The 13687-nt window shown below is 36.2% G+C and overlaps 1 protein-coding gene across 1 annotated transcript in view; it reads left to right on the forward strand.

Moving 5' to 3' along the window:
* Positions 1-7679: 7679 nt before the first annotated feature.
* pam (peptidylglycine alpha-amidating monooxygenase) overlaps positions 7680-13687 on the forward strand; it is a 43694-nt gene continuing 37686 nt past the window's right edge. The window contains 4 exon segments of the mRNA XM_058788840.1: positions 7680-8069; positions 9501-9621; positions 11377-11434; positions 13211-13298. Of these exon segments, the coding sequence (XP_058644823.1) occupies positions 7978-8069; positions 9501-9621; positions 11377-11434; positions 13211-13298 (359 nt within the window). The 5' untranslated portion in view covers positions 7680-7977.

Consider the following 13687-nt stretch of genomic DNA (forward strand, 5'->3'; position numbering starts at 1 on the left):
TAGCATGCGGTTCCGAATTAATAAATTACATGTTTAAATAACCCCAAACACAACAGTGCCTTTTCTGTATGGAATAATGATTATTTAGAAAAAAAGACAAAGGAAAATCTAAAACAGGTGTCTTTATTAAACAAAAAATGTGAAAAACCAAAAAAAGATTCGTTAGCGACAAAAGGTAGCGACAAAAGAACGTGTTATGATTTATCACTGAGTCATTTATGTGTTATGATTGAGTCATTGCACGAATTTGCACCAAACGCAACAAGCCTTATACTTTAATAAAATTTGCTTGTCTAGCGAACTGTGATCACAGACTTTTTAAATATAGGCTATTTTCCCCCCATTCATTATTTTACCATTTTACTCAACTATATTTCATATTTCAATTTAAAAAAGTTATTTTGTTAAATTTATATTGTTTAATTATTAAACGGATAACTTTCCACGATCACGTGACAGTCTCGCGCGCTCAGGAGCTCACGTATCGATTGCACTGGTCTGACTGACTCTGAGCTCGAGCAAAACAAGCGCAGGAAATGAAGGTAAATAACTTGTCATTTCTATGAGTAGAGTATATTATCATTTCATATTCATTCGTCTCACATAAGCCTGTCGTTTGATCAGTGTTTTCTCAGTTTTTGATCAGTTCACTGAACTTCACACGACGTCATCGGTTAGCAAAGCAACTAAGTTAGCCGTTTACTTTCGGACTTGTACTAAATATGTAATGTAACGTTTAAGAACTTGTTTATTACAACTATTACGAAATTGTATTTTATAGCAAATGGCAAAACAGAGGGTTTACTGAATTAAGGGGTAACACTTTACTAAATAAGGTGTCATTTGTTATCATTAGTTAATGCACTGTGAACTAACATCAACAAACAATGAACAGTGCATTTATTACACTATTTATTAATCTTTGTTAATGAATATACAGTTGTTCATTGTTTGTGCATAGTGCATTAACTAGTGTTAACAAACACAACTTTTGATTTTAATAATACATTAGTAAATACTGAAATTAACATGAACTAAGATTAATAAATGCTGTAGAAGTATTGTTCACTCTTAGTTCATGTTTACTAATGTTGTTAACTAATGAACCTTATTGTAAAGTGTTACCAATTAAGGTTATGGATGTGGCTAAAAAGACAGCTGTTGCTTATTCGAATGAGTTGATATTATTCATGTTTTTTTTTTTTTATCATTGATGGTCTAATTATGTAATGTGTCGTTTCTCATGCTTTGGATACTTTTTGCTGTTTTTCTTTTTTAAGTGTCATGTCAGTTGCAGTTAATTTTAACTTTATTCATTATAAACATGAGCCATCATTAAATTTGTTTTTAAATTCAATTGTTCACTTATACTGATGAGTTTGCACGTCGGACACAGATTTCAGATGAGCTGAAGAGCTGAATCAGGTGTATTTTATTAGGAGGATTTTGTAAACGTGTGCAGTTGTCGGTGGAACGGGGTTGGGAAAGGGAGAAAGCGTTATAACAGTTTGAGCTTATGCAAAGACATGCCACTGCTTGTAGCTGTTATTATTCTCGTAGCAGATCCTAGTCTCTTTGTATCTTTAACTCGTGTTAACTCGTGTATCATGTCAGTGATACTTTTCATTAGGTTTGAAGAATTCCTGTGGTATCCCAAATAAATTGTGTTAGATTTGAAAAGGAATTGGCAAAAAATGTCACTCAGGATCATGATATCAAAATTACTCTTTTAAAGTAACTCTATGTAGTTTTGTGTATTTCTTGCCAGTTTGTGTTAAATATATCATTGTCATAATTACAGTGGATTGTTGTACACATGCATGTATTCACACCTGTCTTGTTTGGTTCGATTGAATTGTTTCCCCCCTTGGTGCGGATCTTTTGGCAGGTGTGAATACAGCAGTCGCACTCGGGTGCACACCAAACAACCATGGCTGCTTTTCCCAAAAGCATCATAAGCGTAAGTACATCATAGACCCATTGAAACCAATTTAGGCTTACGATGCTTATGGGAAACGCAGCCCATACCGAGACTTAGCTGAAGAGGTGGTCTCGGTCCGATTCCAAACGATCTCTGGTACGGTTGAATGGATGACCTTAGCACATGTGTGGTTTTGTTTACAATTTCTGGTTCACTTGCAGAAAGGGAAGTGTGAAAGTGAACCACACCAAAATCAACATTGTATTTAGTCTGCACCAAAGCAAGTGAGCTAGCGGACTTTCCTGTTGTGAATACACCACTTGACCCTCAAGCCATCCAAGATGTAGATGAGTTTGTTTCTTCATCAGATTTTGAGAATTCACTTGCTCTGCGGTGAATGGGTGCCGTCAGAATGAGAGTCCAAACAGCTGATAAAAACATCACAATAATCCACAAGTAATCCAAACCAGTCCAGAGTAAATTTTCTAAATGAAATATTACTTTAAGGGAAAATATGGAGTGGAGGGGGATGGATGATACGACAACACCACCTCAGTGCCAATCTTTTTTCTTTTTTTCTTTAAGGTAAAAACATCAAGCTCCTATAAACAGCACACTTCAATTTACCATTGCATGGAAAAAAGAAAAAACACCTCTCTCTTCTTTGATTTCTTAATTATTTGTAAGTTTTTCACAAATGTAAGCCATTTGATTGGTTATGCGCAAAGTATAGATGGATTGCATAGAAACAGTGACTGTGGAGAAAGTCGTGTGAAACCCTCAAACTCACGGCTCTCAACAAAGTTGCAGTCTCTCACAGTTTGATGTGTCTGTCAGAGGAAATTGCCACTGCTGTCATATCCTGTTGACACAATCTATATTTTTACCACGGAAGATGAAAATAACCCCCAAAAAACCCCAAATGAACCTAAAACTAACCTTTAACCTGAATTTAAAATTAACGAATGTTCTGTGATGTGCAACATATGTTACTGTTAAAATCTAAGTGTTTCATGACCCATTGGATGAAATGTTTTCTTCTTTTCTTTTTTTGTTGAACATCAAACATTTAATTGGTTACATGCTTTTAGGTTTTTCTTACCTTATTAGATGATGTACAACGAAGATATTGTAAATAAATGAAACTTTAAATTACAAGGCCAAATAAAAATGAGTATTTTTTTAAGCTGTTTGCACGGGTCAAAAAGGATGAAAACAGTAAATAGAAACAGTTTATTTCAATTTTATTTTTTCAGTTTGAACAGGACAAGCAAGAATTAATTTTAAAAATGGGTGTGTCTTCTGCCTTTATACACTGCTAACTTACCAACACAAAATATATTTCTGTATGTAACTGTGTGTATATTAAAAATGAGAAACAAATTCAAATATAATATACAACAAATACTATAAAAAAGCCTGTAGTTCTGTATTGCTGTTGAATTTAAATACATGATTATACTGTATGAATCTTTAAAATAGTGCTTGCAAATTGAAAATTATTGAAACTAGTTTTCAACACAATCCCACCTTGAGCTCTGAAATGAGGTTTCAACAGAAGCATACATCAAGTCATGGTGATTTTAACTGCATTAAAAAACAAATAAAGGGCAATAACCTAATTCCCAGTGAAGAACTACATTACCCATGAGCTCCATCGAAGAGGCTGCAGTTTCCATGGAAATGGAAATTGCGTCAAAAGAGCTCGTAGCCGCCCCCTTCTGTATAGCGATGTCATCAGAGTCATACTGCTGCTTACGTTTAGTATATGTTTAAACATTAAGCAATAACCTTAAAATGTTCTTGTTTCTTATTCAAATATAAATCTGTAGTTTTATGTTGTAATGTGGTTTCCTTAAATAGTTTGACCCAAACGCTGCAGTGCTTTGATGGTCTGTGGCTTCTGCTTAAACACTGATGGATCAATGAGGAGAGAGAGACTCATGGGGAACGTAACTATGGTAACTGATGGTGAATGCAGCGGTTGCCATAGTTACCTTCTCTTCAGGTCTTGGGTGTGATGATGATGATGATGTCAGGCAGCATGCTGGGCTCTCTCTCTCTCTCTCTCTCTCTCTCTCTCAGTGAGTCAGGCTGTGCTGAAACAGCAGCAGTTCATCTCTCATTTTCTGCTGTGCTTCAGATCTTAATGTGACGAGCGAGCGAGGTAGGCAGTCTGTCTTTTCTCCTTGTTGTGCTTTCTGTTTAATGCAGTGGATGTATTAGTGTTAGCAGAGTGAATGCTTTGTGAGAAGAGCTGCTCTATATAGTGTGGATCATTTATTCTGAGAGACTCTGGATGATCGATGGTGTATGTTTGAGCAAGTGATACGGCTGTTTGATCCTGGTACTTGTCTTTATTCACCAGTGATCCATCTACATAACAAATAATGGCTGTTTGCAATGGATTTCTCTGAGAGTAAGAAGCATCACTGCTTGATGGAAAGTGAGCCGTTTCCCTGGTGTTCTGTTCAGTTATTTGAGATTATAGTCTGCAGTTTATATTTCATAACGGGTACAGATGACGTGCAGACTTGCGCGTGCGAGATGATTCATGCTCACCTAGTGATGCGATCAGTGTTGCCAACTCTTGCAAGCTAAATAAGCAACCGCAGCTTCATAAACAAGCCCAAAACAAACCCTATATTATTTATTATCATCAATATTATTGATTATCAATTGTGTATAATCAATAAATGAGCCTGCATCATAGTAAACTGAAACCATTCTGAGGTTCAAGAGCAAAAACAGAAGTTTATTTTACAATAATCAGCAAATTGCAACAAAGCGAGAGGGCATCCTCCGATACCTGCAAGCAGAATAGTTATGGAGATGGAAAAGGAGAATAAAACAAGACAAGAGCACTAAGGGGGAGCTTTAATATAGCCACATATTTATAATAAAATAAACTCAAACCATGTATCTACTTAGTATTACTGCTAATGATTAATGCATTATAAAAAAATATTTTACAATTTAAATTAGGTCCCTGCACCATTCACCTTCTCTGATGTTTCCTCTGGACATCTCTGTTATTGGCCTTGTTTGTCTATTTACATCTACTAATGTCACATGTCTGCAAGTTAAATATGATTGTGATATATGAATAAGGGGGAGTGGGGTGCGATGTGCAATGACGAATAACCTACAGTACATTAATTATTGCACTGACTGGCTATTACCTCTGAGCAGACAGTGTCAACACTATATTGGAAAAAAAAACATCGACCATAAATGTAAAGAAACGAAGTTGCTTGTCAGGTTTTCCTAACAAGCAACCATATTTTTTTAAATACGCCAAAAAAAAGGCAACCTGTGATTTTTTTTAATGGGACTTTGCCAAAAAAAGAAGCCCAAAGTCGGATAAAATATGCGGACTTGGCAACTGTGGATGTGACTCACTGATTTACAGTTTCTGTTTTGATGTTATAAAAAGGAAGATGTCAGTTTGTGACGACTGAAATGCAATCGTATTAATGTATTTTTATCTCTTTTTCTCACCTCAGACATTATGAATGAAACATTTGTAAAAACTGTTCTTTAATAATAGCCCAACAATATCCTTAAATAATGTATAATAGCTTAATGAGGAATTTGTGTGCAAGTGAGCATTTTCCACTTATTCTAATTATTAAAGAAGAAGGGCCTATAGTGCGTGGATGGCATTTTTAAAAAGCAGACTTGTACCTTTTTCAGGCCCTGTATGAGAGATTTAATGCTTTTTATAAAGATATCAAATGATGCTATTCCAAAAATATCACCAGATATACACAAACATCTGGCGTATTCAAAGACAACTACAAAAAACACTCAAAAAAGAACAGAAAAGGGTATGAGGACCTCATTAAATCGAAATAAGCATAGCACGAGCATAGAGAGGAATTAATGAGGCTAAAGTTGGAGACAGTCGATGAAGGTTTGTGTTATGATGCACCCTCAAATTCAGCTTATTAATCTTGGAGGTGAAAACAAGAAATTGCTAATATAGAAATGTTGTGGTGTGACAAGGAAGCTTTTCAAGCATTTCAGGCTGCAGAAGAAAATAAGGGTTATTTCATAACCAAGCTTTCATTATGGAAGAGCTACGGCAGCCATAAACAGATACAGCTGTTGTTTCAAACAACATCAACAGTCAGGTTTCAAAGAATTTACTTCACACTGTCATCCTGTGCTTGCCCTGAAAACTCTTTGAAAAGAAGTGGAAATCGTTCATATTTCGAAAGCAGGGAAAGATCGCAATGAGCCTTCCAGTTACTGTCCCATAGCCTTGATGAGTTGTTTATGTAAAGTCATGGGAGGGAATGGTTAATGTATGGATAATGATGCTCATATAAGTGATGCTCACTGTGGTTTTAAAAGGAGGTAGCTCTATAGATCACATCATCATTCTTGGAAGTTACATAAATGATGCTTAGGAACATGCGATTGCTGTTTTCTTTGCTTTAGAGATTCAATTTGCCACAACTTGGAAGTGCAGAGTTTTAAAAAGAAAAAAAATTGATATTAGCTTAGAAGACAGCTTCCTTCTTTTTTAGACAACACATCAAACAGACTTTTTAAAATCAGGGAGTAAAATCAGGACAATATCGGTAGTGTTTTCAAAAATCTGCACTTTGAAACCTGTTTTCAGGCCCCCAAAACATCGTTGTTGTGTAAACAATCGACTGAAATGCATAGAAAGTATACAGTTTTTTTCATCGACAATGACTCGGGTTTGATTTTCTGTGTTTTCGCATCCGTAACAAGCATTTTGATAAGAAAGGATGACAAAAACGAAGAAAGAAAAAAAACGCATACTAAAATTTCAGACTCAGTGTGCCATTTTTTCCAATTTTGTTTAATACTTACTGTAATTTATTCATTTATTTGTTAATGATTTGTAAAAAGAAAACACAAAAATGCCATTACAATTTTACAATTGTAAAATTTGTCAAAATATGCTGCTGGTTTATTTCTGAGAATATGCAAGGTAAGAGTCTGCTGTGTCTATTCAGCTGTGTATGTTTTTGATATCATATGGCCCAGAAAGACCAAACAGCTCCTTGGCAATATGTTAATTTCCAACAGTGACAGGAGGATTATTTCAGTGATTAATTCAGCTTACGCTGAAAGAGCGTAAGCCCTCAGTTCCTCCCCGTCTGCTTGTTTTTCCTGTCGTTTATTTGTCTTTCTTTGGATAGGCCTCTCCTCTTCATCATGAGACATCTGCCTTTACACAAATGATATCAGTCACGATTAGCATGGTAGCGTCTGTTTTTGCATCCCATTGATAGTATTGAAATTTCTTGCCGCTGGCACTGAATGTGGATGTATTGTATGATGGATAAACACACGGCATGATGATACCTCCCATAATTCCCTGTGGCTCAGCCCTGCTCATTAACTCTACATCCAGATCAGCTCACCGACGTCTGCCAGAGAATACCTTTAAGTGCTGCTCATTCAATCTGAAGACTAGCAGAGATATTCAGTATGGTGCCGCCCTGCAGAAGAGACATCCCCCGTCACGAAGCACTGCTGAGGCCCCTTCTCTTCCTGTGTCTCCTAGGGAGCAAGCCGAGGGTATTGTTATGGGAATCCTCTTTGATTAGATTATTGTGTGCTCCCTCTCTCTCTGTCTCCTCAGAGATGGACTGCATGTATATTTCATGAATGTTGGTCGGGATGTATGTAGTCATGAATCTCGCTGATGATTCTGCTGGATCATATTTTAATTGTATTATTTTCATCTCTTCTTTTTTGTCTGCTGTTTTTGCAGGTTGTGACAGAAGCCTGATGTTGCATTCGCTCTGCCCGGCGTGAGAAGCAAGAAGCCTTCCTCCTCCTTCTCCTCTTCATCACGCTTGGCCGTGTCACACTGTATCTGGACAGCCCTGGTTTCATTCAGCGTGGAGGAGACTGAGACGTGGACTGTTTTTATGGAACTTTGTTGAGGAGAGCAGAAAGAGCGAATCGCGGTCGCTGAGTGTTGCCGTGGCTTATGGCGGCAGGGCAGGATTGAAACGCATCGGCTCACTTTCAGTTCTGTTGTTGATCGCTCTTCTGTCCGCTCAGAGATGGGCGTTCTGGGGTGCGGCGTGCTCGTGTTTGCGCTCTTCTTTCAGTGCCATAGCCGCAGTGTCCAAAACCCCATGTTCAGGTTCAAGAGGTGAGACAGTTCAGTTCCTTAATGGATATTTAATGCTTTTTTGATCACACTTCATTTTAACGTGTACTGAGTAAAACATTCACACATTAATTACACATCATTTTCTGTAGTTGCTAGAGTAAATACATGAGACATGGACACAAGTAAATTGTTACCCTTATTTATTTTAACTTAACATACAGCTGCTATTATTTGTCGGGTTTTTTTGGTCACATAGAAGTGAACAAGAGTTTTATTTTAGTGATGCACTGAAATGAATATTTTACACACTGAAACAAAGAGAAACCAAAAATAATATTTATTTAATAAACAGTGTATTAATCCAAGCTCAAATAAAAACTGAGCTACATAGAAACATTTAGATTTATATCACTCTGTTCTACTCCGACTTGTTGTTTAAATAGTGACAGTAATAAAACATTTTCTCGACAGATTTATTCAAACATACGTTAAATAAAAAAATCATTAACAGTGCTTAAATAGAACACTCTATATACCTCTCTATGTATTTAGTTATTATTAGTGATATTTTTTTCTTTAACTTTTTGGACATTGATTATCAATTAAATGAATTAGATCAATTCAATTTGAGAAACTGATATAAACTCAGCCATAGCGTCCACAAGACTGTAGTTTATCCACATTTTGTGCATGAATTAGACACCAGCTAACGAAATGTCACTGTTTCGGTCAGTGATTTCAGCCCCCTAAATCCATGTCAGACAAAAGTTTGGTGCATTACCTTTTTTATTTATTAATTTGTTTTATTTGTGCTGTCGAATTAGTTAAATGAAGGGGTGTTTACACAGTTCTGTTCTATTCTAATCAGTCTGATTACACATGATGCATGATAAAAACCGGTCGAAAAAACCCCCAAAAAACTTAAAAAATGGATCCTAGCCATATAGAATATAAAAAGGCCCTTTGAAATTCCATTTAATCTTTTATCAAACCTGAAATTAAATCTGCATTTTTAGCTTTCATTTTTCTGAAATTTGTTGTATGGTTTAATACCATCAAAAAGGTTCTGTAATAGGACTGAACGATTTGGACACAGGCATATTGCAAAATATTGTCAAATAAAAGTTATATTCTCAAATATTGCATAAGCAGGCATCACTAGTTCTAGGACAGGTTCATTGATTGTTCACTGTTCCAGCCAATTCAGTTTGATTTGGCGAACTGATTCAGCCATTTCACTGACAAGAAGAGGTGAAGTTTTCAGGCTTTCTTTGACTTAAAAAATGTCAAGATTTTGATGAAAGTCTGATTAAGAAGTCCCAACTTAGGTGTCAGCCTTTTTAAGTTGTTACTGTTGTTAATTTTAGTAAATTTATCTGCATGCAGACTCGACATCTCAACATAATATCAGTACTTTACTGTCAAATATGCATCCTAGCAACTCATATAGATTTTTTTTTTTGGTAACAGGTTTCAAGACAATGCCTGGTCAGACCCCAATGACTGCTCAAGGACCAGACAGCCATTTGTCCTGTCCAATCCTTACAACTTTTCCCTTGATATTCGCATACCAGGGGTGATTCCAACAGAGGTAAGAGTTCTTTGTCTTTTTTGTGATTTGTACGTTTCTTCACATTTCCCCAGTTAGCTTTCACCACAGTTTTGAAAAATACTATAAAAGTGAGCGTGTTAGGACGTGGAGAGGAGGGGAAAAGCGGAGACCAGCAGCACAATGCCTTCTGTTTTATTTCACTTTCATTGAGTTAAAAGCATCAAAGCTTCCCATAAACGAATGCTGCACTTCATCATTCCCTGCATCAAAAAGAACAAATATATTATGCATGCTTAAATGAACACATCCTGTGACAGCTATAATTTAATACAGACAATAAATGCACAGCCGTTTGCCTTTGTACTCTGGGTGGAAAGTAGAAATAAGCATATTATTGCTTATTTAATACCTTCTGAGGCTGTTATTTTGTGGTGTTTATTCAAGGCGTTTGATCAGTTACATCGAGGTTTCATGCATGTGTGGATGGGTCACATTTGTGTTGGATACTCAGGGTCTATGGAGGAGAATCCGTGCCAAGCGAAAACAAACACTCACTGCAATCCATGAACGTGTCTGTCCACTACTGTACACGATCTTAGAGTTTGAAGCATCTGTCATAGGAAATAAACACATGCTGTTATAAATATTTAAGAGAAACATCATTTTATAGGATAATGTCACATGGTCTCATGAGTAATTATGAGACACAGATGAGTCATCAAATGTACTTTAGGGATAATGAAGATTTTAAACCCTCAAGACCAAAATTAACCAGTTTTCTCTAAAATGAGTGGATTTTAACTTTGTTTTCTATGATGTGCAGCAAAACACCTCTTTTAACGTCTCTAGTTTTGTTTTGCAGTACTGTTAAAAAGATTGTAAACTATTTAACCACAGTTGGGATGTTTTATTTGATCTTCAAAGGCATCCAGATGCACAGAGGTTTAATTTTTAATGTCTTGATATTAACAGTTTCCTTGTGGGGCTAAGGTTTGGGCTGCATCTCCTCACACTTTAATTATTAGAGCTGTAGTCATTGCTGCAGTTTTAAGCTGATTTTCTGTATAGCTGACGGTGCTGAATGCACTGAACCTTGTTACTCAGGCAGCAGGAGAAAGAGAGAATTACAGCAATTACTAGCAAGCCTAAATCAGAATGACTGGAAAACAAGAAAAGTACAAGTAATCCAGTCTTCAGTGGAAATCTGCTCAAGAAACATTTCCATTACCATGATATACTACCATTCAAATATTTGGTGTGTTTGTGTTTTTAATAGAAATAAATGCTTTTATTCAGCAAATTTGCATTAAATTGATCAAAAGTGATAGTAAAGTATGGTTGCAAAGAGGCAGAAAAATTCCAGTAAATTTCCAAAATGGTAAGTTTAGTTGGGACATTTTGAAATTCATGGGAATTAATTGAAAATTTGGGGTAATTTATACAAACTGTATCATAAATTTAAAAATGTCAATTGACGCATGTGGCATTGTTCTGCAGAATAAGATTATTTCGCAACCCTACAGTAAATACATTTAGAATGTTACAAAATATTCTATTTTAAATAAATGCTGTTCTTTTGAACTTTCTGTTCATCAAAAAATCCACAAAATATGAAGCCGCAAAAACTGTTTTTAACACTGATAATAATAATACCCATTATTAATAACCGAGCACCAGTAATAATTAGGAAAGCATAGAGTACTTCAGTACTTGGTCAGCTTTTGTTAACATGGTCTGATGATCAGCAATGAATGTGTATCAAAGTGCCTAATAAGTGTGTTTGTTTCTTAACAGTCTGACAGCTACTACTGTATGGCTGTTCCTGTCCCCACGTCACAGGAGGCCTACATAGGTGAGTACATGTGTCATCCACAATGGGAAATCACAGAGACGTGTAGTCTTTATTAAATAAACATCCAAACTAAGTCAAAACCATGAGAGAACAAGACCTAAGACTCACCAGATGAATCATCTACTAACAGATAACAAGGAAGTCATGTGTACTTAAAACACAGTGAATGAAACCTGGCCTCTTTATTCTTATGAGTGCATGTGCACTGTATTGTTTGGACAAGAAGCGGCCGCTGCGTCCGTGCTCACCGCCATCTTGAATTCATATGCTTGACTGTTATTTGTTAACTGTGATCCTGATGATGGAATGAATGTTTAATCTGATCAGGCTTTAAAGATGTAATCTCGTTCAGGCCGATCTCTCCTGTTGCATTTTCAGACGAGACTGCATTTGCTGTTGGTAATATCAAACTATAACCTCTCTGTCCTGCTGTGTGTGTAAGCAGATCTTTACACAAGTCATCCAGGCCAGTGAATCCCATAATATTGAGACTCGAGCGGCAGCGGCTGTGACTGATGGCTGATGGCAGGCTGTTTGTTGAGTTCACTGACCTCAACAATGCATGTTAATGAGCCTTGGTCTTCATGTACAGTTGATCCTTACTGTATTCGGTTGTGATGCTTCATTAAGGCCTCAGAGATTGTCTGATATTCTTTTGTATATTCTGAATACTTCTGTAACATATAATAATGATTTTAGTAGGGATGGACAATATATATATATATATATATATATATATATATATTAAAACAATAAGTCAGTATGTCAACCAAATATTATTTTCCTGCAGTGCTACACCTTCAGCGCCACGGAAATTGAAATCATATTTTTCCATTGTTATGGATATGAGATTACAGGCTGAATTGCATGCGATGAGATAACAAGACAAGTGCATGCCTTTCTATAACTGTCCCGTCCTTTCGAGCTGCAAGCACAAACAAACACATACAGTGCAAGCATTGTAGTCTGATTCACTGGAAATGACTCATTTCAGCGGGTGTATTTGATGAATCATTCAGAAAGTAAATCATTCACTGAAGTAACCCGCTGAATCAAAGCAGTTACTTATTAAACTGCATGTTAACATTACTTCCAGCGATATCCATCTTGAAATGAAGCGTGTTTTGTGTACTGAGGGTTTGTGAGATTTCAGTCGTTGTAATCGCTGAGTGGTTGTGAGGATCTGTTGTGAGCTTTCCATGAAGGTTTTTTTTTTTTTTTCATTGTGGTGGTCTTTAGAGAAGGCAGGCTGTAGTTTGCAGAGTAACAGGTCCACCCAGACTTCTGCATGTATCTGAGAGAGTTACATTATCTCTGTCTTGCTACTGCCATCAATCAACATCCCATCTATTATTCATAGCTTCAATAGAGACAGAAGCCTTTTCTGAAGATATACATCACTTTTCATATAGGTAGCATATTGATGCTCGTTGTGGTTTATGCGGAGCAAACAGCATTCAGCCTTTCAAACTCTTCACAGAGGTTTCATACAAACCTATGTTGTAAAATATGATTTTTTTAAATTGTAAATAAAACAAAGATTGTATGTTTCTCAAGAAAATATCATTTCAGTCTTTATACTTAATTTCATGTTTAATTTAAAACGTGAGTTCTTATGCTTGGTTTAGGGATCAAATAGTTGTTTTAAAACTAGCTTTGTGTGTGAAACCACTTTTAAATAGAGCTGACCTTTCAGCTGTTTGTCAAGATGCTTACCTTACCATCTTACCATGTTAAGATTCCTGACTTTAAAACACTTTTCTTTTCTCTTCTCAGTGGACTTTGTTCCCCATGCCACTATGGACACAGCCCACCACATGATTTTATATGGCTGCAAAACCCCTTATGCCTCCCAGGGATACTGGTGAGTCACGTTGAGAACGAGAGTGATTGGAGGATCTTTAATGCTTAAAAGTTTTATCTTTCTCTTTTAATTGATTTTTTTTATGTTGCCATACTTTCCTTTGTCCAGCAAAAAGAAAAAAAAAGAACATGCATATTGTACAGATACGCTAACATTCAAAAATGAGGGTTAGTTAGTTACATTATCATTCTATATATATATATATATATATACACACACACACACACACACACACACACACACACAAAATTATTAAGCAAGTATGACTGTTTCACAAAAACCCATCAAGCAGCATTGATAATAATAATAAATGTTTCTTGAGCAGCAAATCAGTATATTAGAATGATTTCTGAAGAATCATGTGACACTGAAGACTGGAGTAATGATGC

This window comes from Onychostoma macrolepis, chromosome 10 (assembly GCF_012432095.1).
Source record: "Onychostoma macrolepis isolate SWU-2019 chromosome 10, ASM1243209v1, whole genome shotgun sequence".
Classification (NCBI taxonomy): Eukaryota; Metazoa; Chordata; class Actinopteri; order Cypriniformes; family Cyprinidae; genus Onychostoma; species Onychostoma macrolepis.